Source organism: Buteo buteo, chromosome 13 (genome assembly GCF_964188355.1).
Source record: "Buteo buteo chromosome 13, bButBut1.hap1.1, whole genome shotgun sequence".
Classification (NCBI taxonomy): domain Eukaryota; kingdom Metazoa; phylum Chordata; class Aves; order Accipitriformes; family Accipitridae; genus Buteo; species Buteo buteo.
The window spans coordinates 12,476,155-12,501,173 of NC_134183.1; the positions used below are offsets into that span (position 1 = coordinate 12,476,155).

At 42.5% G+C, this 25,019-nt stretch overlaps 1 protein-coding gene and 1 long non-coding RNA gene across 4 annotated transcripts in view; one reads left to right on the forward strand and one right to left on the reverse strand.

The window, feature by feature from the left end:
• Positions 1-1,645: 1,645 nt before the first annotated feature.
• Positions 1,646-5,573, reverse strand: LOC142038882 (uncharacterized). 2 transcript variants are annotated; one of them, XR_012652715.1, is made up of 4 exons: positions 5,336-5,573; positions 3,864-4,094; positions 2,586-2,633; positions 1,646-2,430 (listed from the first exon to the last, which is right to left on the reverse strand). It is a non-coding gene; the product is annotated as an uncharacterized LOC142038882 (long non-coding RNA). The 2 variants fall into 2 exon arrangements; XR_012652714.1 differs by lacking the exon at positions 5,336-5,573 and adding an exon at positions 5,070-5,287.
• Positions 4,629-25,019, forward strand: part of IQGAP1 (IQ motif containing GTPase activating protein 1) — a 75,238-nt gene continuing 54,847 nt past the window's right edge. Inside the window, exons 1-2 of one of the 2 annotated variants that reach the window (XM_075044805.1) lie at positions 4,629-4,770; positions 6,601-6,700. In XM_075044805.1, coding sequence (XP_074900906.1) covers positions 4,719-4,770; positions 6,601-6,700 — 152 coding nt within the window. In that variant the 5' untranslated portion in view covers positions 4,629-4,718. Of the gene's footprint in view, positions 4,771-5,398; positions 5,605-6,600; positions 6,701-25,019 lie in introns of those variants that run through there. The other variant, XM_075044806.1, reaches the window with a different exon arrangement.

The window sequence follows — 25,019 nt, forward strand, 5'->3', positions numbered from 1 at the left end:
TTTCTTTTTCCTGTTTTTGGCAGTTTTCTTCCTCATGCCCATTTTTACTCTTCTTCATTTAGAAGAAATTAGTGTTAACTATCATAGACATCTGTTAACTGTCCATTTTAAATGTGTATTTGGCTCATGATCAGCTTGTCACGATGAGGTCTGAAATGTAGGAAGAACTTCTGTACAGGAATGAAGAAGTTCCTAGTACATTGTCTCATTTTCTAAAGTATTTTTTCTTTTAATACAGTCTCCCTGACATGTATGCGTTGGCTGTCTATAGCTATCTTTATGTGTAACTTGAGAGCCCCAACAGTGTCATTCTATCATGTGTCAGTATAGCAAAACTATCCTCTTTATATTGACAAAGCTTCTGTTGTCTGAATAAAGACAGGAATTTGGCTAGGAACTTGTTGTTCAGCATTGACGTAAATATCACAGTATACAATTGGGCCAGGAAAGCTATGTGCCGTTCCTGCTTTTAGGAAGCTGTATTTGAGATTTAGCACTGTTGGCTTAAATCTTGCAGTGCTGAAGTTAGTGGCAGTCCTTCCCTTGTTCATAAAAGGCTTTGGTTCAATCCCATGCTGCTGACCAAAAGCTAGCAGGTAGGCTTTGACTAATGCTGAATTTAAATACTATTTTCAGTAGATTATAAAGCTAAGCATGCTATAGATAGCTTATAGGTAGTTAAGTATGTAGTGATGGCTCAATAATTGAGAACATATATGAGAACAAATAGGAAACAAAACAGCATTACAAAGTGGATAAAAAGACAGGGAGTATGTACCACAGAAAAAAAGAATCTTGAATTACCCCCCCCGCCCCCCTTTTTTTTGTTTTGTTGTTTTTCTCGGTAGCTGTGGGGCTTCCTTGGACCTTACAGGTCCTTCAAGAGAAACCGTACCTGGTGCGTGGGGACAAGTGCACAGTTTTCCAGTTCAAGAAGCCTTTTTGCTAGTACAGAGCATGCCTGTGTTGCACTGTCATGAGCTGGGGAAGGAGAGGATTTTGTCATGGGCACTCAGAGTGGGAAGATTGCTAACTTGCCTCCAAAGAGTAAGGACTCTTCTGCTGTTGCAGCAGCCTCTTGCTGTGCCCTAGCATCATGTCATGACTATCAGCAGAACTGGGCAGGATTTGGGCTCCATGCTTTTCTGTCACTTGCTCTGTCTTCCATGTGGAGTCCTGCAGATAGTGTGCATGCAGGGCTGTATCCCAGGCAGCTGCTGGGCCATTTGAAGCAAGGTCAGGATGCAGAAGCATAGTCTGGAAGCAAAGGGGATTGAGGAGACCCATTCTGAAAGCCAGACTTCCCTTTTTCCTGCCCGACTTATCTGGTGCAGTGGAAGCATGTGGGATGGGGTGGTCTGCTTTCTCTTGCCCCAAGTGTGCAGCTATTTCCCTTGCAGTTTCTCCAGAGCTTCATGCAAAGTTCCCTGCTGCAAACATGGGCAGATCAGGGCTGTGGGACTGATCTGGGCTAGCACTGAGAGTGCAGTTGTGAACTAGCACTGGGGGTGGTGGGGCTGGTATGGGGATGTTTGTGTGTGTATGTCTATGTTTCTTTTAAAACCTGGTCAGTAACTTGCCTCATTTGACAACTATGATTTTGGTCTGATGCTGGGAGCCAAAAGGCAACTTCTGCTGTTGGTAATCCATAGCGTAACATGCAAGCATATACAAAAGAGTATCATCAAGTATATGATGGGTAGGAGTCTTTTATATATATATATATATACACACACATAGAAATACACATACACACACATACATTTTTCAATATATATGTGTAAAAAATACATACTTACTCAATTAAGACAGCTCCATCTGGATTCCTACGTGACATTCTGACCCTGTAGGCACAGAACAGGTAGCTAAACTGGGTAGTTAAGACAGTGAAAATGAATAGGGATCTAAACCTTATTACAGACATAGATAAGGATTATTATGTCATCCATTAATAAGGATGAGATGGATCATCAGAATCAAGGATGCTAAGATGTAGTGGCAATAGATGTATGTTATTCCAGCTGTCTGAAAGTTTTATATGTGCTATAGATAGAATTAAGTGATGGCTTGGAATTCTTAGTGCTAAATGGGACCTAGAGCAGATCCTACTCCATCTTCAGGGTTTGTTTTGCCCGAAATGAGGATACATGTGAACAATTATTCAGTGGAAGGTTGTTTGAATATGGTATTATTTCCCAATCTTTTTTGGACTGCAAGACTTTAATACTTTGGAAAGGCAGGTGTGATAACTGTATATACTGTCCTATTTGGAGGAAGATTTGAAGAGGTTAGAGATTCCTTATGTTTCAGTGGTAGCCTGCAGCTAGGTTATCTTTAAGTGACTACAGAATCAGGTGTTCTAACCATGTATTTTTTTCAGCACCATTCACAGAAATAATCTTTCTCGTAAAGGAAGTGGCCAATAAATACCTGCAAAAGAAGAGATGACAGTAGTTTAAATAAAGGACTGAATTTTGGAGCTCTCATTTTCCATAGGAAGCCTAGTGATTAGGCATTAAGGCCGAGTACTTAAGTACTTTTTACAGAATTGATTGCTCGAATTTTGAAACAAGAAAAACAGGTACCTCTGTAATGCTGTTTGTACAGCTATCTGGCTAGTGCCTATTCAACATCTAAAAAAAAAAAAAGACAAGACAAGAAACAGGAGAGGCAATAAATTAAACACATAGATACACAAACCCTAATAAACAACAGTTAGCAGACACAGTAACAAAGACCAGAAATCTTAAATAGGAGGCTATTACAGGAACCACTGAAATATAACCTTGAAGAGGTTCAGCCAGATTCTTTGATGATGTGTGATGATCATGTTTTTATTTTTCTTATCAGAATGGGTCTTATAGGAAAGAGTAAGTTTATGAGATTTTTTTTTTTTAAGGGAGGATTGTGGGACTGCGCAAAAAATATTATGGGATTTTTAGGGGGACCAAAACCAGTTCTGCATTCCACAATCTACATATAAACATTATGTTAAGTGTCTTCTCATTGTATAACTGCAAAGCGGCCACATGTGAAGTAATGCAAATAAATGTTAATAATTAGAACTATAACTGTTATAAAACCTTTTGTAATTTGTGTCTGGCATTCACATATGTAGTTATTTCTGTAACTGTTGATCTCTGACATGTACCCTTATAATCAACAAAACCAGCTTTCACTTAATCTCCCTTTCATACAGACTCTTTAAAAAATTTATGTAAATATACTTTTTCATGGACTCACAGAATCACTGAGGTTGGAAGGGACCTCTGGAATTCTCTAGTCCAACCTCACATCCTCAACACAGGGTCAACTAGAGCGGGTTGTCCAGGTCTGTGTCTAGTTAGGTTTGAAGAATCTCCAAGAACGGAGACTCTGCAACTTCTCTGAGCGACTTGTTCAGTGTTTGACCACCCTCAGAGTAAAAATGTTTCGTCTTATGTTTAAGTGGACTTTCATGAATTTCAGTCTGTTGCCCATTGCTGCTTGTTCTGTCCTCTCTCAGCCTCTCCTCACATGTCAGGTGCTCCAAGCCCTTAATCAGTTGCTCAGTGCTTCACTGAACTTGTTCCATTATGTCCATGTCTTCCTTGTACTGGGGAAGCTGGAACTGGACCCAGTACTCTAGATGTGGTTTCACCAGCACTGGGAAGAGGGGAAGGATCCCCTCCATTACCTGTTGGTGATGCTTTTCCTAATAGAGGCTATTAGTCTGCTGAATTACTTAATTTGTGATGAAGTAGTAACCTTATGCCCTGGCAGTGAAATTCATGGGACTGATTAAAATGGATACATGATGGCATCTTTGATACTCTAACTCTTGAACAAGAACTAGGCAAAGCAACAGTAATAGATGAGCTTACCACACACTGAGCGGAAGGGAACTTTCAGGACACGATTATCCCCAGTGGCAGTGCTGCTGTGCATTGCTGTTGTTGCAGGCTGATGTTTTGGAGCACCCTGCTTCAAACTGTGGCTGACATTTCAGGTGAGTTACCGTGGTGTGGTCAGCAGAGCTGTTCAGATGGCAGGGTGCAACTGTGTCTAGCAAGGCCAGGTTTTGCTACTGAGGAGGGCTGATGCAGCCGGGAAGCCTGGCAAGAGAAGAGGGCCTATGCAAGCCTGGCCCAGCAAGGTGTGTGGAAGGGGGCTGGACTGTCGAGGCTGAGCCGATCTGGCCGCGCTGTGTGCAGGGGGGGGGTCTGGCATGGTGGGGCTGTGTGCGTGAGGAGGCTGGAAGGGTGGAGGGGGTAGGTGAAAGGTCATGACTGGGTTAACCTGGGCTGCGTCCCGCGTAACAGAGCTGGCAGAGCTGAGGTCAGAGCAGGACCTGGGGCAGACAGGAAGGCTCAGGGCTACGGGTGGGGCAGGGACAGGGCGGGGGCCCTGTGAGGGGGACCCCGGGGCGGGGCGGGGCAGGGCGCGGGGCGGGACACAGGGACCTGCGTGGGGCAGGACGGCCAGGCCGGCGTCCGTCGGGGCTAGGGGTTGTGGCACGGGGCCGAGCTAGGCCGGGCGCCGAGTCCGGCCGGCGCGGGCAGGGCAGGGCAAGTTATCGCCCCGCTTCGGCGGCGGAGGAAGGTGGCGGAGGCGGCCGGGGCGGGGAGAGGGAGAGAGCGAGGAGCCGCGGCTCCTCCCCCGCCACACCCGGTGCGGCAGGAAGAGGAACGGCCGCGCCCACGCCCAGCTCCCGGCCGGCCCCGGCCCAGCGCAGCGCCATGGCGGCGGAGGAGATGGACGGGCTGGCTATGTCCCGGCCCCACTATGGCTGTGAGTACTGGGGCGCCCGGGGTCCGGACATCCGCGCGGGCGGCAGGCAACGACCTGCCCGGCGACGCCCGGCCCGGCCCGGCCCGCGCTGTCCGTCCCTTCCAGGGGAAGGTGCTGGGAGTGGAGGCTGGGGCGCCGCAGGCGCGGGGCAAGCCGCGGGGCCGTGGCTCCGGGACTGGCCCGCGGGCGCCGTGGGCCCCGCCGGCTCTCCGTCCGGGCCCCGGGGCGCGGCCCGCCGTGCCTCCCGCGGGGTGGGCGCCATGAGGCGCGGGAGCTCGTCCAGGCTCGACGTCCCTCACCGAGCCTTAGAGAAGAGCGCTGGGAGAAAGCGGTGGATGGGCAGCGCAGGGGCGTCCTCCGGCTCTCCCGCCGTCGCCTCCCGCGGGCGGGCTCCGTGCCTCGCCCAAGATGTCCGCCGTGGGCGGGGGGGCGGGGGGAGAGCGCGGGGCGGGGGCGCCCCTGGTGGGAGGGCGCGCGGCGGCCGCCCGGCGGGAGAGGGGCGCGGGGCCGCGGCGGTCCCTGCCGCCTTCCGTCCCGCGGACTTCGGCGGTGACACCTGACTTACCGGGCGAAACGCGCGCCCCGATCGGTCACCTCCACCTCCTGTCGTACGCTTGCTGCGGAGAGGGAGGCGTTAGCTCGAGGTGTCCGAGATACGTGCTCGCTTGTGCTACGGTATCACGTCAAAAATGAGCAAAAGCGGGGAAAACCGCGGTGCTGCGGATGGGAGGTGTCGTCAGCGAGTCGGTCAGACCGTGCGGTGCCGCCCGAGGTACCGGGCAGCGGCAGGTGGAGTGCTGGAGGAAGGGTTGTGTGCTGGATGCCCGGCTTAAAGTAAGAAGGAAGGATTGAGTTGGGAGGGGAGGGAATTTTTCCTTACTGGTAGGCGTTACCCTGTGGTTTGGGACCGTTTTCAGCTCTCGTAACTTTGGGTGGGGTTGGAGTAAGCAGAAAGATGCTTTTGCGGTACTCTAAACTGGCTTCTTTGCGGTTTGAACCAAGATCTTTGATCCCAAGTGCTGTTGTTGATACATCATCACATGCATGCCTTTATTGAAGGCATTTTAGGTGTAAGCTAACCTTTGATTAATAACGGTATGACACATTTCCCATTTGTCAAGTTGGTCCATAAAACCTAAAAAGTCGTGGGTTTTTTTGTGGTTTTTTTGTTTTTTTTTTTTTTTATGTGAGCACATAGATGAGGTATTAGCTGTAAGAGCGTAAAGAGCAGGCTTTATCACTGAGGCTTTAAACACACAGGATCTGTAAGATTTAGGTACATCCCCCTATGTAGGTCCTCAGCTTGATCCAAAGATGACACGCAGGTTGTGGATCTGAATGATTCTCTTCCAGATGAGGATTGTGAGTAGCATTTCCATCTTTTTTAGAGATGGACTATAAAGACACAGAAGGGATTATATGATGTGAATATATATTGTTCTTCCTTAATCTTTGACTGCCAAAATTGGAGGATAGATGGAAGGACATGAGGTCACTGATGTGCTTTTGAGGAAGAGGAAGGCAAAGCTTGAAGAAAATAAGAAAATGAAGGACTGTTTCTGAGAAGTTGGAAGATGGAAGAAATTGGATCACAGTCAAATTGAGAAATCAGAAAGAGGGAAGATGGCAAGTTTATATGACAAGGAAGGATAAGGAAACAGGGTCTTTTCTGTTGCTTGTAAAGAACAGATAGACTTGGTCCTTCATTTTTTTGAGTCAAATAAAACCTGTGATGAGTTTCTGTGGGAAAGGTTGGATCTGATTTTTGATGTGCCTGTTCAGTTACATTAAATATTCAACCACCTGAGAATGTGTTTTGACTATTTGCAGCTGTCTTGGATAATGAGAGATTAACAGCAGAGGAAATGGATGAAAGACGACGCCAGAATGTAGCCTATGAATACCTTTGTCATCTGGAGGAAGCAAAGAGGTAAGAATAAGTGGTTTTGAAACTGCTGGTGCTTTAAAAAAAACTTGTGATATTTGGTAAGGGGAATAATTTGGGTGCAGCTTACCTCTTGTCTGTGTTTCTTAGTGGCTATATAGATTTGGTTAAAAAACCAAACAGGACCCCCCCCCCTTTCCCCAAAGAACCGACCCCTCTGATGTACTCATCTAACATGTTCTTAGGCTTTTTTGTGACAAGGACTCCGTAGCTCTAGTGCTCCAGTATTCCTAGCACTGGATAGGTTCTCCCTGTTATCTAACTTGTGTATGTCATGGTGCAATTTTACCTCATTACTTATCAATGGACCTGAAGAACAGGTTATTCTCTTCTTAACTGCAACCTTTTACAAATTTAAATTGTAACTTTATTTTCCTTGCACTTACCTTCTCTTAGACTGAAAACCCAGTTCTTGCATATTTCTCTGTGGGTCCTATTTAATAGATCTGCAGTACTTTTCCCTAGATTGTTTTGACTTATCTCCACTTACTCCATGTCTTTCTGGAAGTGCACTGCCAAAACAGAAGAGTTTTCCAACAGGGATGTTAATATGCATACTTACTAGAGCACAAAGATTGTTTTATGTACCCTGACAGATATGCTAGTATCATATGTTATGGCATGGTATCTACGTTTTCATAATGGTATGATGTAGTAGTGTTTTGCTGAGTTGCCACAGTTCTCCTTGAAGGTGTGCTGCTGGAATTTGTTCCTCATTCTGTGTTAATACAGTCTATCTTGTTTTCTTGAGTGTGTTACGTTTCACTTGATCCTGCTGAATATGATTTTTCCTGATCTTTGTTTAATACGTTGAAATAATTTTGATCTTATTCCTGTCCACCAGCATGTGTGTAACTTTTGTGTCATCTCCATGTTTAATAAGCATGTAAGCGTGCTGTCTTCATTCAGACAATTAATGAAAGTATGATCAGTAGATGCTATATATCTGCTATTAAAGTAAAAAGAACCAATTTTGAAAATGAATGCATGAAGTCTTACTGTTGGTATTTTTTAAAATCTTTTTGCAAACATTCAATCTTATCTTATATGCTGTACATGAAGAATAGAATGAGACAGACCGGTTTGTCTACTGCTTCCCTTCATGACAGTTGGGTCTTTTCATAAATTGGGCCTTTGTATAAATTGATATTTTTACTTGAAATTTAAAATGTTTTTTGAAGCTGAGATTGAGACCAAAGACAGGTTTTCAAGAACAAGATTAAAGAAAAAGAGGTGAGGTAATGTTTGTATTGGTTACTCCCTCTGCCCCCAACACTTGAAAGTAAGGCTAGTGTTTCAGTTTGCATTTTGTAATTAGTCAGGAAATGGATTGTGAGCATTTTGCAATTAGTCAGGAAACGGATTGCAAGCTTAGACTTTCCTTGTTCCCACAAAGATCTAGGCAAACTAGCCAATGTGTATGCCACAGAAAATAACTTCTGGAGCCATAGAAAAGTATGGAGTGTGCATAAAACATGTTCTAAATAGTCAACAGCATGTTTTGTCATGGCTCACTGAATACTTCAGTCTGCCTTTGTCCTTCAAAAGACGATATAGATGAAGAGCCAGAAAACTTTCTCTTCCACTGGCTGGGTGATGAATTTTGGATAAATCTGTGTAAGTCTTCCCCTGCAGGACAGACATGTTCCACTGTAGTAATTTTATTGGGGAGGAAATGCTGAGCTTATACAAGTTCACTCCTGGCAGAGTATAAAGAAGGACTACATTCCAGGATTTTAATAGTTTACGCTGCCTTACCAAGAATGTATAGTATATTTTTGAAGGGGCAGGGAGCACTTAGTTTATGCTATAGTCTTTTAGGTGCTTCATAACAATTGTCAGTACTATAGATTCACAGAGGCTGCTTAGTTCCTAGCAGATAATAATTTTCTGTCCATGCAGATTTGGATGAGGTTTGAAGTAGTGGGAAAGATCTGACAATAAGTCAAAATAACTCCTTCCCTTTGAATCCAAAATCTTTAGGAGCAAGTGCTGGGTGACAGGGAGAGATGAGTTGTGCTGTAGTCACTGTCCATGCTTGAAGGAGCCCCAGATCCATCGCTTGTGGACTCTTTCTGTCGTTAGCCTCATAGTAAATGCTTTCTGAGGTGCTTGTTCTCTGTTCAATTCCATGTCCAGATTTGCAGAAAAATTCAGGCAAAAATACTTAACACAGCAACAGCTTTAATGTTTTCATTAAGCTCTTGCTTAATCATGGGGACTTACTCTTTAGATAAATCATCTTTGACTCTAAAGTTTCTTGGCCATCTTATCTCTGCTTCAGAGTATTGCCTTGATATTGATGAGGCTGAGCAGCTGGGCGTTTGATTTTGCCACACCTTGTCAGAAACAAGATGTTTTCACCATTTTGTCTTGGATTGAGCCTTCAGGTGTTTCCAGTAGAGCCTAGTGGTTGCCAGTGTGTTTTGTGAAGAATGAAGTAACAGCTGTGTTGCTCAAAATGCAGGTAGTGGTGTTGCAGCCTTCCTCCTGACCTTGGCAGTCAGAGCACTTGCTTGTTAAGTGGAAAAGTCTGCTTGGAGAGCTTCAGATACCCCTTTTCCAACCCTCAACCCGTGTTTGCTTACTGGTCTATAGGCTGTTGATGCATATGTGAGTGGGAATTCCTGACTCCTATAGCTGAAGCTGTACCACTTTGCATAACAGTTAAACATTAAATGACCAGAAGGAGGGGAGCAGGCTCCTTAGTTTAATAATTAAGATACACAAGTGAGAGCAGAAAGGCTTGAGTTCATGGTCTACTCCCAAGATGTTTTTTTCGTCACTGAGCAGTCTTTTTGTAAATTGTCCTTTGAATTTTTTTTGTTAGTACTAGTACAGCCTAAAAGAGGGCTCTTGGCTGTGTTGTTTGCAAGGAGTTTATTTAACAAAAACAACTAAACCAGAACTGTAAGAGATCATTATATTTGATATTAATGTCCTTGGTCTGAGATTTTCTGTATTTGACTTCTTTGCCAGTAGTATAACTGAGACATAACAAGTGAATTGGATACTGTAGCATTTTGCTGGTGCTGTTGATTACAGTGCCTCAGAGCTGTGGGTATGGATAGGAGGGTTTATAATCTTTCTTCATAGTGAAAGATTTTCAGATTGGAAGTTATATCTATAAGGAAAAGAGGAGGACCTAATAGCAGAGGAAGGTATCTGGTATGCCTTGTGTCACACTCTCAGAAGCTGAAAAGGTGAACGTTGTAAAGTTGATGGTGGCTGGGGCAGGGTGGGAGGCAGCTGAAGAACGATTCTTAGTGGCCACCCTCCTCCCTCCCGTAATTGTATTATCATATTACATTATAATGTCGCATTCAGACACTGTAGTTTATATTCAGTTTTTCTATAACATAAAGGCACCTAAAATGATGTGAATAATATCATGTTGATTTGCATTGCATCAGCATTGTCAGAGGCTTGCTATCCCTTTAACCAAGCAACACATACGGAATCTAGAAGCAGAAGTGATTTCCCCCCTGTAAATGTTAAAAGCAGAAGGTAAGATGAAAATTGGCGAGCACCTAATTTCATACTGAAATGAAAAATCCAGAAAAGTCTGAATTTCTGTGCTGTCTGATGTAACAGCACATATGCAGTAGCTTTGAGTATTTCATGAAGTTGTTTGGATTACCTGTCTGCTAAAGAGCATACATTGGAGGCATTTTCAGGGGAATATCAATAACTTGTACTTATTTAATGGTATTCTAGCCTGTTTTGTTTTTTCTAGAGCTGTCACTGTTGCTCTATTTAGCAGTTTTTGACTTGGGCTACTAATGTGCAACAGTCTTGTGAAACAGGCATTATTCTTGCTAGTTGGAGAAAGGGAGGCAGAGTGTGCAACTAAATTGCTCAAGATCGTGAAAAACATTGAAATGAAAATTGGAGCTAAAATGAAGATTGTGAATAGAGGTATTCCTCTACTATGCTTGGACCAGATACCTCTTTCTTGAATAAAAATGGCTTTATGAATAAGTGTTGTTTAATACTTCAAGTTTGGTGGTTTGTGTTTGGTTGTTTGTTGTTTTTCTGGTTTTGTTTTGGTTTTTCTTTTTTCTGTCTCCAAATCACGGTAATCTATACAGAAAAGCTGTGGCAGCATAGATAAAACTGTAAGAAGTACTGTGTTCTGTTGTGACATGGCAGCTTGTGCTCACAGAAGGATAAGGGTATACTTCTCTGGAATGGAAGCAACCCAAGAGAACTTCTTTTTGTGGTCCTTGTCTAGAAGTCAGACTGGTGTACTATAATATTCCTCATCTGTGTTGTGAGATAGCCTTATTTCCTATGTGGGTTACTTGTTGGGGTATTGTGGCATTTTCATGATGAAATTAGCATTTAACAATTTGGCAAAGGCTTTTTCAAGCTTTGTCTTTCACTGTGGAATATTTTATGTTCTCCAAGTTGGAAACTAGAATGTTGTTGGCTCTTGTTTCCTTATCTGGCTTGCTGGGTGATGGTCCCCTGCTTTTCCCCTGGGATAGTAGGAAATATTTTCATTCTGGATTATGTCCTAGCATGGTGTAAGCAATTTAGTGCCCAGATTATGTGGCTTCCAATAACTGTATAATTTCCATTGTACCTGAGCAGTGTGTTTCTTCTTGTATGCATCAGGATGGAATCTGACCATGTGGTTTGTTGTTTTTTTTTTCTTCTCCTTTTTGGGGTTTCTTGTAGATGTTCCCTGTTGATCAAGAAAAAGATGCTGCTTGCTCTTTATTGCTGATTTAACATGTTCAGGATTGAAGTGTACTATCTGTGATCTTGTGGTAATCCCCTTCTTTCTGACAGATTAGAAGAGGGCTTAGTGTAAAGTGGTGACACCATTGAGAGAAATAAATATCTTGTGCCTGTGTGGTAAAGTCTGAAGAGTCTTTCCGTCTGATTGCTTTTCTGTAAGAATCACTTTCCCCTCTCCCTCATGCATAGTCTCTCTCTCTTTAAAGTGGGGAGCAGTGTTTTGGTTTGTGGTTTTTTTTTGTTTTTTTTTTTTTTCTGGGATGACTTGTCTGTATCTAAGCAAAAAATAAACCTAAATTGTTTGCCAGGTGACCCAGTTAAATTTTGTTTCCCAGAAGAAATCTAATGTTTAAAGAAAAAATCTGGTCTTCATCTTTTTGGGGTTCCCACTTTTAGTTTGAAAGTGTTTGGATGGATATCATTGTCTCTTGGAATTTGGCATAGTCATCCAAGATCTGCTTAAACAGGTTTCTTTCTCTTCAGAGGTGTAGGCTGCCCAGAAGGATGACGAGGAAGAATTATAAAGGACACCACTTTCTGGATAGATTGAACACCTCTAGAGTTAGTGCTAGATGGGAAGCTCTGTAAAGCTTATTCTGTGAGTAACTTTGTAAAGCTGGTTCATCAGTGTCTGTAAAGGTATAGATACCCGTTGTTGAAAGAGCTCTTGTTTGAAGATAAAATATTTAAAAGGGTGCACTACAGCTTAAACCTGCTTGTGAAGGAAATGTGATAGTTGCTGTTTTACACAGAATTAGTCTCAAGAGGCTTCTTCATTGCAAATCAGAGATTTTTCAGAAAGGTGATAAATTGCATTGGTTCCATTCTCTTATTAACCTGAACATGGAAAAATTGTGGTAGTTCAGCTAAAATGTGTCTCATGAGCCTCTGGTAAGAACAGAGCTGCAATAGAGAGCTAGGTACCAATAAGGTAGTTTGAGAAAAAGCAGGATTAGGCTTTCTCACTTATATTTGTACAGTTCTCAGTGTACCTCAGATAAGCAAGTCGTGTGCAGAAAATCTTGTTTAAATCCTCCTTAAATTAATCTGCAGATTGGATACAGGCAAGTTTCCCATGGGTTTTGAAGCTGTAGAGTTGGCACACTACCTCTTGGAGGGTTCCGAGGATGAAGTTGTAATAGCAGTCTGTGGAGTACAACCTAGAGTGCCACAGCCCTGGTCGTGTGAACCAGAGCTGCAGTTGAAGAATTTCAATTTTGTTGTTGTTGTTTTGTTTTATTGTAAACCTCAAGATAACAAGAATAGTATCTCTGGAGTCCCTCAAATAAAAAGAAAGGTGAGGATTGTTCTGGGTTTGTCTCTGAGCTAATCCTCCCCCCCCCCGGCTTTTTCCCTAGATTTAGGCAAACCTGACTTTGTGGGATAAGATTTCTTTTAGCTTTTAAAGATATTCCTATTTGCATTCATATTCTAATGTCCACAGTGTATGCAGCCCAGCTACAATTTACTGTCCTTCAGTGATTTATGAGCAATTAATTAATTAATTACCTCAGAAGCATAGGAAATTATTGCAACTTTGCAAATAACAGAAAAAGAGAAGATAATGCAGTGGATCTTAAACTGTTCACAGGCTAGATATGAAACGTATTCTGTAGTTATGATATGTGAAAGCTATTTTGCCTTATGCAGGTCAGCCTGCATCTGTATTTAATCCATGAGATCATAATGGTCCTCTCTTTAATAATGCCCGGTCAGTATTGCATGCTGAAAAAGACCTAAAGGTAGAATTAGTTATGTTTAGAAAATATCTGCAGTAATTTTTGTTTTATAACTTTAGAATGAGGCCTTTTTTCTTTTTTTTTTTTTCCTATTTGTACTATTGAAGTATGATTGGATTTCTACAGTTGCAGAGTCAAGCGAGAAATAAGCTTGTTCATAAATTGATGTACTTGTAGATATATTTGTATGTGAGGAGTCCCACTATTTTCATGTATAATCCAAGTCACAAAATTACAGGAACTGGCATTTGGCTGAAAATGGCTTGTGTAACTCCCACCAAAAGTGAGCCCTCTAGATCAGGCGAGTGGGTCAGAAGGTCACTAATTGATGTAGCAGAACTTACTCTTATGTGGCATAAACAGAGTTCCTCTTTATATTCCAGGCTAGTCAAGACTTTTTTCTTTATTTCCTTCTATTTCCATTTTATTCCCATTTGTAAATTGGGTCAGGTACTGTTTTTTGGGTTGGTGGTTGGGTTTTTTTGTGTGTGTGTGGTTTTGTGTTTTTTTTGTTTGTTTTCTGCTTCCGTCAGAGACGATGCAAGTCCCATGTTAGATTGTAATCCATGAATGTTCATAGATAATATTTTATTATCAATAGTTGTAAGTTGAAGTAGCTGCTGTTTAGCTCTCACCACTTCATCTGGGGCTTCTTGTCAGCTCCTGTTTGGACTTGAGGAGATATTTCTGTACAGTTCCTGTACTGTTTAGTTGATGACCTCATGCAGCTGGCAGGGAGTGGCTGTCTGGACTGGATGTGTCTTGGAATGCACATTCAGAACTATATTTTTCTCAGAATTGGGTGGAGAGAGGTGGGGGGGAGGACAGTGGTGAAGTACCACTGTCTTTGCCTCACTCTGAATACTTTTTTTATGACTCACTGGAAATAGTAATGAAAGGCAGGCCAGGAGGAGCGAAACAGCTGTTTGCACAGAATTCAATTCAGAGACCAGGGTTTTGCTGTTTGGAAGGCGGTTTCTGAAGGAATATTTTACATAATGCAAGAAGATACCAGCCCAAAATAACCAAAGCCAGTAGTTGTCACATAACAGTTCTTGACTATGACGTACTGTGGAGTGCTCCTTATAACAGTTATTTGCAAGAAAACAACTTAGTCTAAAGGTACGATAACTTTAGTGAAGAAACTTTAGTTTCTAATGGTAAGTGATCAAGGCAATTAGCTTTGGCAACAGAGTGGTTCAATGTGTCTTGAAAAAGATTTTTGCATATGTGATAAGTTCCTCATGCCTATATGCTTGGTACTCATCCGAAAGCTCTTCAGGACTAATCTTTTTGGCAAACATGGCAAATGCGATAAGATCCCCATCAGCAAGAGCAGCTAAGGTAATTTTTACCAGTTGTTGGCAGTGTTTTCAATGGAACAAAGAGGAACCTCATCTTTACTTTTATGGGGAGGGGGAGGCAGAGGCAGGGGCAGGGGAAAGGATTTCAGTGCCAGAAGATTAATATGGTCTTTGGTTCAGCTGCACGTTGCCAGGGAGGGTACATCAATCACTGAGAAAATCTGGCCTATGTTACTTGTTAATCCTTTGCTTTTTGGTATCTTTGAACTGAAAATGTTTCTGTGGATAACGAAAATGTTCTAGGACCTTTTAGCTGTGGGCAGCACTTGTTTTCCCAGCTCTTCATTTGAGAGGCCGTGTCTTTTCCTGCACAAACAGTACTGAAATGCATTTAAATTTCCACCTACTTCTCTAGAAGAGAACACTCCTGATGTGATAAATTTATTTTAATTTGTTGTTGTTACCTCTCTGAAAGATCTTCTTTCATCTTCTCGGGTGATTCCTTGATTTATTCAGAGTTGGTAGAATGAGTTATTTTAGAGAGAAGTTTTTGTTTGGAATTTTTGCATGGGTGTTTAATGCCCTTGCTCAGGTGAACTGGATGAAGAGCTGAGGCTGTCTGCAAGTTTTCTCTTCTGATCCTCTGAGAGAATGTGTGCCAAGTCTGCGATTGTAACTGAACTAAAAATGTTTTGAGATTTGTATGTAGAGGCAATGATCTACTGGAGTATGAAATCCCTCTTCTTTCAATAAAATGAATAGTATGATTTGTCCAAAAAATGCCATACCTGTGGTGTTGGCAATACTGAGCAGTGCAAAAGCCTTTAAGCCATAGCTTCGTACATTCTTTCAGATGGCTTATGCAAACACTGTTGGAGGGGGGCCGGGATGGGAAGTGCTGCCCTTTCACTCTGGCCACTTTTTCCTCTGCTGTGATGGTGCTGCGACTGTGCATGTTTTCCTTGGCACACCTGTAGGGAATTGCAATAGGAGGGCTGAATGGATGTGAATGGAAGCATCTAGATGTGGAGGCATCACGTGCAACTGGGGAAGGGCTGTTGGAATGACCTGTGTTTAAAAATGCCCGGATTAGCAGCTAGTCATCAAGACCCCAGCATGTTTGCATTCAGTTTCACAAGATACCCTTTGGAGGCAGAGCACAGTGAACAAATCTTGATGAGTTATGGAGGTGGCACAGGACAGAGATAGTCATCACTGTTAGCTACAAAAGGGTATGAAAAGGCCTATCTGTAACCTGTAAAATCTGCATGTCGTTGACAACTGAGGAAGAGCCCAGGAGATGGGAGGAGAACTTGACAACTGGCATCCCTCGCCCTCCATGTCAGGGCAACAGGTCCTGGACCTTCTAATGCTTGTTGTTGGGCCAGGTGTAATGGCCCACTGCTGAGTGGACAGCTTGAACATCCTTCTCCTGGTTGCTGGACAGGCTTCTTGAGGACCAAATGCTTTCTGGTGCTTGTGAGTCTGAGATTGAATAAAACCTGTTTTGTTTTGAGTTTTTATGTCAAAATACAATCAGCTTCCCCCTTCTATAAGGTTATTTTGCTACATTATTGGGACAAAGGTGTAACTGCATTTCCTACTCATCTGGCACCTTACAGGTTCAACCTAAGTTGAATGAAAGAGCTTTTTTCCTTTTCTGGGACAGGTGACAAAGATTTAAATTTCTATTTCAGCTTGTTAGATTTCTCAAAACTATTTTAGTTGAAATTGAAATTAAGAATGCTGCTTTTGATAGAGAATTAGAGAACAGAATTATAAACTAATGGACAGTCAAAATGTGCTTTAAGAAGCAGATCTTGCTCAATAGAATATTTCAAATTACACTTCTGATTGTTTTGCGGTAATTACTGGTGTAATTTTAAGTTGTACAGTTACCTGACTTAATATGTCAAAATGATTTCAGCAAAGCCCTGTCTGTTTACAGGTGTGATTTCAGATCTACCTGCTTTGGAAGACTAAGGGGCTGATCTTGAACACTGTATCTCTTGATGTCCACTGTTTCACCACTGCGGAAGCCAACTTGCCTTCCCCCTCCCCCACCGTAGATTTGAGTATGTTCTTTGAAGAGTGGAATTCTAAATAACTATTGTTGGTGCCTTCCTTTAGCTTGGACACCTGCTGTCTGGAATGTGCTGGTGTCCCTCAGTCCACTTTTGTGAGCCTTGTTTCTGTAGCATGAGTTGTCGGGCAAAAGATGGTAATGTTTGAAATTCTATGTGTCAGTGCAGGATATTAGACAAGATGGGGGAAAGCCAATGATATGTTATGCAAATATGGACCCTGAGGGTGAGCAAACCTGGTGGGGAGTTAGGGAAAGGGAGACAGTTTTTCTTTCTTGAGGTTTTGTTGTTCTGAGTGGAATGCTTGGTATTCTGAAAGTCTTTGCGTGATGTAATTTGTCATTTTTGTAGTATGAATTGAATGGCTGGTTAGCAGTGTTCACTGGCTTGTTTCCAGCTTCTGATTGGCAGTTATACTGTGATCACTGAAACTTGGTTTGACAGAGGGCTCTGCCCTCTTCTCCTTGCAGTTTTTCTATCATCTACCAGATTCTTGCCAAATTTTCCTGTTACAGCAGCTGCGTGAATCAGATGTTATTGCAACCTCTATTGCTTGAGGAAGATGATATAATTTACTGCATGTCAGAAATCTTTTGAAACAAACTACTCTTCACTAAAATAAAAGTCCTTTTCAACACAGGGACAGGTACATTATGTTACAGGTCCTTGTTTTTCCAAATGCAGATATCCAGGAATTGTGAAACTAGCTAACTAGCTGCCAAAAACTGAAACATATGAACATTTTTGAGTCTTTGCTGCTGCAGTTTTTCATTTTGGCTTTGGTAGATCAGGTGCAAATTTTCCATTTATTTTCTTGTGGACAAAACTGTTGTTTTACCTTTCACTTGCTCTCCAAACTACTGAAAGGAGAAGAGAGAAACTTTTTCAGTCTTTCCCCAGGCTCTCCCTTAAGGTATTAAAAAAGCCTGTACATCAGCAATATATGCTGTGACTTTTGCATCAGTTGACATTTGATTGAGTTAGACCATAAAGGTATCCAGTTGATTTTTTGAGGTTCCACGTAATGAGAGATCAGCCAATATCTAGGTGGATCATTCCAATGGATTAAAATTCATGTGTGTTTTCCAATAAGAGTTTTTCCTGCTTCAGCTTCTAGCTGTTGTTTATCATTGTCTTTGTCTAGTTGAGACTCCTGCTCTTGTAAATACTCTATTTATATTGGTACTTTTAAGAGTGATTAAATATTCTTTAATAGCCACTCTGCTGATCTGGCAAAAATAATCTGTTCTTTTCCTTGGGATGGAGGGTGAGGACACTTTTGGTCAGGTGACTGGGCTGAATCTGCTTGCTGAGACATATGGGCCCCCAAAATGCAAGGGAAGCAGCTAGAGTCTGTTGCTGCAGTCAGAGAAAGAGATTTATCTTTCGTAGGTGTGCCCTGATACTCTGACTTTTTTCTCCATGCAGTTTTAAATTAATCATCTGTGCCTAGACAGTTACGCTTATTCTTGCTTCGTGCTAGTTTATTACTCTGGTCATGTGGCTGTCTCTCTTGGGTTTTCCCGCTCTAGTCTCCTTTTTCCAATACATCAAATTCAAGCTTGTTTTTGTTTAAATGCATGTTATTTAGCTTTGTCCTAAGTAATAATTTTTTCACTTGCTGATCACTACTTTCACTTGGCCAAGGAGAGTAGCTTTGATCAATTCCTGTTCCATATCTTCCTCAAATAAGGTCCCTCCTGAAGATGATTTCTTTTACACCCCAGCTGGTGTAAAGCTTCTGCCTTTTCTTCTATTTAATGCCTTGTGCAGCAGTGTCTACCATCCCTGCACTGGATTTGAGAGTGCCAAGATAGGTTTTTGGTGGAGGTTTTTTTTTGGTTTGGTTTTTACTTTTTGGAGTATGCTTTCTTTGTCCAGTGCTCACCTTTGTTTTTTGCTGTGTTGCACATTTTATGGCATGTTATGGGCTGTCTGGGGCAAGGGATGGCTTGGAAAATAACGTGCTGAAGCACAATGAATTGCTTGTGCATAATTGGGGTTTGTGTGTACAACAGTACATAATAATTTCTTGTCTGGCTGCTGTGGAGGACCACATTATATGTCTAGTGGATGGGAGGGGTTTCAGAGAGGATTCTTTTCCTGTTGTGGTGGGTTGACCTTGGCTGGCTGCCAGGTGCCCACCAAGCTGCTCTCTCGCTCCCCCTCAACTGGACCGGGGGAGAGACAATAAGATGAAAGTCTTGTGGGTCGAGATAAGGACAGGGAGAGATCACTCAGCAATTACTGTCGTGGGCAAAACAGACTTGGGAAAATTAATTTAATTTATTCCCAATCAAATCAGAGTGGGATAATGAGAAATAAGAACAAGTCTTAAATCACATTCCCCTCATCCTTCCCTTCTTCCCTGGCCTCAACTTCACTCCCAACTTCTCTATCTCCTACCCCTGAGCAGTGCAGGGGGACAGGGAATGGGGGTTGTGGTCATTTCATTATGTGTTGTCTCTGCTGCTCCTTCCTCCTCACGCTCTTCCCTTGCTCCAGTGTGGAGTCCCTCCCACAGGAGACAGTTCTTCACAAACTTCTCCAACGTGGGTCCTTCCCACGGACTGCAGTTCTTGATGAACTGCTCCAGCACGGGTTCTTTCCATGGGCTGCAGTTGTTCAGGAACAGACTGCTCCAGTGTGGGTCCCCTGTGGAGCCACAGGTCCTGACAGAAAATCTGCTCCACTGTGGGCTTCTTTCCATGGGGCTGCAGATCCTGCCAGGAGCCTGCTCCAACCTGGGCTCTCCACAGGGTCACAGCTTCCTCGGGCACATCCACCTGCTCCAGCGTGGGGTCCTCCATGGGCTGCAGGTGGATATCTGCTCCACCGTGGACCTCTATGGGCTGCAGGGGGACAGCCTGCCTCACCATGGTCTTCACCATGGGCTGCAGGGGAATCTCTGCTCCAGCGCCTGGAGCATCTCCTCCCCCTCCTTCTTCACTGACTTTGGTGACTGCAGTCATTTCTCTCACATATTCTCACTCCTTTCCCCCAGCTGCTGTTGCGCAGCAGTTTTTTCCTCGTCTTAAATCTGTTATCCCAGAGGTGCTACCACCATTGCTGATGGGCTCAGCCTTGGCCAGTGACAGGTCCATCTTGGAGCCAGCTGGCATTGGCTCTGTCTGACACAGGGGAAGCTTCTGGTGTCTTCTCACAGAAGCCACCCCTGTAGATGTGCCACGCCCCCCCCCCCCCCAAAACCCACAAAAACCCCAAACTCAACAACAAAAAAACCCCCACCCCAAAACCTTCACCATGCAAATGCAATACACCTGTGTAGACATAAGCACGTCATGTGAGGATACTTAGTTTTTTCCTGGCTGGAGGGGAGATTTAGGCTTGTGCTAGGCCCACCTGTACTGATTAAGAGAATCTCTCTCGAAGCTAAAGAAATAGTTTGCATGTATCCTTGATATGTGGTGTGCTTATGCTGTGTTGCTTCTTGGATACATGGGGGTTATCTTGCCTTGGTATAGAGTGCTAAAGGCAAAATGGAGAAGCAGAGTTGGATTCTGTTTGTTGTGTGTTGTCTGTGTCTGGAGCAATGCAGGAGCTCTGCTGTTCCTCTTCTGAATTACTGCAGTGTACTTCAAGTGAAGTTGCAACTTCAAGTTTTGCATCCTGTGTGCTGGCTGTCAGTTTCTGGGTGAGGTCTAAGACTATGTGGCTAATGGTTAAAAGAAAGAAATGAGTATGTTCTTTTAAAAGTGTTTTGTAAACTACCTTTTTAAAATTACCCTCTGTTTTGTAATTTATTGCAGTAAATGGAATACAATCTTGGTTTGGAATACTTTGTTCAGAGTCATGTAAATGGTAGAGAGTTGATGGGGAAAAAACACAAGAAGGCTTATTTTAGTTAAGTCCTGGAGAAGAATGAGGATATTTCAGTTAAATAAAGCTGACATAGAGCAACAGCTTCAAAGATACAAAAAGGTCTAACGTTATTTAAGAACTGTTCTTGCAGGTTAGCAGCTGATCTTCATTGATTACTGGAGGAGGTAGAAATTGGTGTACATAAATACTTCTGAAGGTTTTGCTAGATATCTGTTAACATGTCTGGTTACATGAATACAGCTAAAAGTCTGAATTAGGGTGACTAAACCCAATCTTTGTTAATTACAGTTAATACCACTTTTGCCTGAGTGTTAAAGCAAAATGTATTTAAGTCGTATATACTTTCTATGTGTGAGGTACAACTAGTGAAAGCAAATCCAAAGACCATTTTAATGCATTTTAATAGTTCTGTGATTCCCAAATACATTTTTGCACTTTAGATAAACTTGCAAATGTGACATTCATAAACTTGTCAAAAAAAAGTTTCATCAATTAAATATATGTTATGTATAGTAGTTTAAGTAAGTATGACTAGATACAGCATATTGAATTGAGCAGTCAATTACCTAGTTTAATAAAAGACTATGTTTATTTGCATCTCTCTTACTGGCCTTTATCAGAGGCAGGGTATTGGGCTATGTGTGGCAGGAACTTTTGGTCTGACACCATGAACAGGCATAGGGGCTGCTGTTGTCATCTGTGCCTTCCTTGATGATAGCTTCCTGTATTAAATATGCTTGAGGTAGCTGGAAGGCAGTCAGCAACTGTGCTCACCAGATTGCTAGACTGGATAGTCATGGAAGTGCAGGCAGATGCTATCAAAAAATACAAAGAGAACAGAAGTAAGTAGAGTGGTTGCCTAGGGGAAATGCAGATGATCCTACAGCAATTTGGGAGGCTTGAATTTTCTAAAGGTATTTGTCCCCCTCCCTTTCTGGCATTTGGTTGATATGCTTTCACCTCTATTTTGTAACTTTGGTTGTGCATTTGGGAATGTGATGTGACTGGGGAGCAGGGGGAGCGGAAATCCTAAGGAGATATTCCTCCCCCTGCCCCCCCTCCAAAAAAAAAAACCAACCCTGAAAAAACAACAACCCCCCCCCCCAAACCAGAAACCCAACCGAAAACCAACCAAACAACCAAAAAAAAAAACCCAAACCAAAACTCCATGGGCAGGAAAATGTTGAGTCATAGTGAGTGCTTGCGTATGCCATCTGACTGCCTTGCTAGTTTTGGATGCCTGTCTGGTGTATTTCAGTGTAAGAGAAGAGCAGGGAGCCAACAGTGAAGCCTATTTGTTACATGGTGGTAGCTGCACTGTTTGGATGAAGTTAAACTTTGGTAATCTTTGCTAGCTAGTTTGGAGATGTAAGCAATAAACTCTTGCAGGAACCTCTTCCTTCAAGAGCAGTAAGCAAAAAGATATCTTATTCTGATTAAATGAAGTAGGAGAATGCAGTGCTGTAGGTCCAGTGTAAAGCTTGGAATTACAGGGGTTTATTTTAAGACATGGTATACTGTAATAGTTTGAGGGATGATTTCCCAGTCTTTCTGTGGATTATTGTGTATAAAGAACTGTGTTAGTTCCCTGTGAGATAACAAAATCCCCAGTGATCTCAGCCTTGATGTTCTGGGATTAGCTCATTTAACCATCACTTGAAGGCCTGCTCTCACAAGAGCTCATGTAGAATCCCAGCCTGACATGCAGCATTAGGTGAAATGATCTTGACGTTTGTGTATCACAGTTCCATTCCCTTCCTAGTGACTTGCCTCTACTTAAAATCAAGATTGTTATTTCCTTAGGGAATATGTTGGCAGTCCCTTAGCTGACTGAGTGCTGGAAGTAGGAGCCTCTCTCTGAGGTCAACAGGATGTCACTTCAACAGTGGGATGAGTCGTAAGGCTCTCGCCACTTAGAATCTTTTTTTTCTGAGCTGTGTTTTTTAGCATGAAATACTGTTAATCACTCTTTCTTGATCTATATGCATTCAGGATTTAGAAAAACTTCATAGTCTTGGACACCGTGAACGCTTTATCTTCAGCAGGCTGAAGGACTCCAATGTGATCTCTTGCCTCTTTGTTTTCATAGCAGAAGGCTGTTTATACTGTTTATATTGACACACAGGTGTTTGTTGCACTCAGTATTGGACTCTTAAGAACCTACAAGAGTGCCAGTATTCATTGTGCTGGTGAATACTTTCTGAGAGTACAAATTACTTTGGTGGTTGTGAGAAAGATCTTTGAAGCTTGTCAGCAGTTTTCCTAAGCTCTACTTGTAGCTTTTGCACAGCTTACAAGTTCCAGCCATAGTTAATGTTTGAACAGCTCTTCAGTCACTCTTCTAACAGTATCCAGGTACCTCTCCAGGTCTCTGTGTAGGCTGAACAGTGCTGCCTGGAGTTGCCCACATTTTAAATGTTAGGGGGTGAACACTCAGAAGGGGAAGCAACTGGAAATAACTCTTTAAGATCTTCACGGCATTTTCAGTACATCCATTCAAATTGCACCTTTTCCATTTAATTTTGGGTATTGTGAGATTTGAAGAAATGAAGATTGCAAGATGCACCTTTTTTCTGTATATGGATATAGCAACAGGCAATGGGTGAATACCCACAGGATTACTTTGAAAGTGCAAAGAGATCACCTTGTTTCAAGAATTTGTTCCCACAGTGTGAGCGTGCACAAGGAGATCACATTTTGAAGATGTGTTTGGAGTATTTGATTTTGGGCAAATAGCCTGTCTATTTCATGGTTATGAGAAGGAGATGTGTAAGGCAGTTCAACTGTGTGTAAGGCAGTCTGACTGTGTTAGTAGAGCACAGGTTTAGGCAGGCTTATTTTGCTAATTAAAATATATTGGTATAGTATACAGACAGTGTTACAAAGACTGGAGGATAGTACCATGTGCGCCTGGAAAAAGAATCAAGCTCTGTGCCCCTCCAGTCCACCTCTAGACCTCCTTCAGGAGGAAATAAAGCATATTCAGCCTTCTTGAAGAAGACAACACCCTTCTGAAATGTGGTTGGTAGGGGGCCACTTGAAGCAAGCAAGGAGTGCTGTGGCACTGACATGCTTACAAAGAGAAGACTCCCATGATTCTGACCCATGATCAAGAACTCTGTGGCCAGTGCTCCCAAACCAGAGGCTTGGAAGTTTGCATTGAGGTTCTGTTTGCAGCTTTCCTGCTAATGGAATTGGTGAGGTATGCAGTAAGCAGAATGCAATGTGATCCTGTGGACAACTGAGCTTCAACCAACACTTAGCATTAGTACCAGGCTCTGGTAAGAGTGGTACTGGTTATCCTTTAGCATGATATGTTAGTGTTACATACTTTATCTTCTTAGAGTTCTTAATGGCTGGAAATGCTGAAGTGTAGCTCTTGAGGACAACACAGTAGAAGTGATCACCAGGTGCAGACCCAGGTGGTGTGTTGGGCCTCAGTCTGGTCTCAGAGTTGAAGAATGTCACTGGCTAGGTCTGTGTACAAAAGGAAGAACCTTTGTCTTGAAATTCTAGGACAGCTGAAGGTTAGGAAAAGTTATTTCTGGTCTCTGCAAATAATTAACTTTACCTTGAAATTACTGCTACTTAGGGATGACCAAGAAGTGACCTTTCCTCATTGGTTGATAATGGTCACTTTTATTGACTGTTAATGCCTTCTGTGTTTTCTGTGCCATGTTCTGTTTTCTTCTTGTGCCGGAACATACTGCATGGTAGTCCTGTCATGAAATGAGCAGTGTTCCTTACAGGTTTGGTCCAGGTTTTTTTTTATCTGCTCTACTATAATTGTTTATGAAATTGGGTGTTCTTGTAACAATTTCTGGAGAGATGCGTTGCTAGTTCTTCTTCCTCAGGCTTACCTATAATCAGTCTGAGAGAAAAAGAGTGACTTTTTCTTTCTTTTCCATGTTTTTTCCATTGTCTCAGGGTTAGCCAGGCTTTTGACTTTTTCGCAAGTGTAAGAGCAAAATGTGTGCCGTGTGATCAATATTAAGTTTCTGCTGTGTCTAAACTCCAGTTCTAGTTAACATTGGCCTATGATGCTGTTGAAAAATGACGCCTTTGTGTAACTTGTCACAATCCTTGATAATGCTGTATTAGGGGAGAGTAAACAAGTTGGTAGTTTAGATGACTGATGTTAATTTTTTCCAATCCTTGCTAATGGAGCAATGTTGCCTTTAGAAGTTTGAAGACAGCATTACTTGAGAGACTGGCTGCCTGACAATACTTGGTGTTACATTTTTATGGTCATGTCTTCTCAAGGAAGGCCTGGCTCTAAATTGCAGCTAATGGTAGTAGCTGTGTGTAGATATTCAAGGATCTTTTTCTAGGAGGGGGATCTGCATTTCATAGCAGTAGGACTGACTGATTAGAAAGGTGCAATTACTACTTTAATTTGAGCCAGCTCCAGTAAAATTGGAGAGTCCAACATTACCTATGCAGTCATGTGTTGCAATTTGATTGAAGAATTAATTCTGGGTTAAAAATTCTCTTTTCTGTGCTGGTGAGAGGGAGGGAGCATAGTGGAAACTGGAAACTGTCAATGTAGCAAAAAAGATTTTAAGGTTTCTGTGAAAAGCTTATTGAT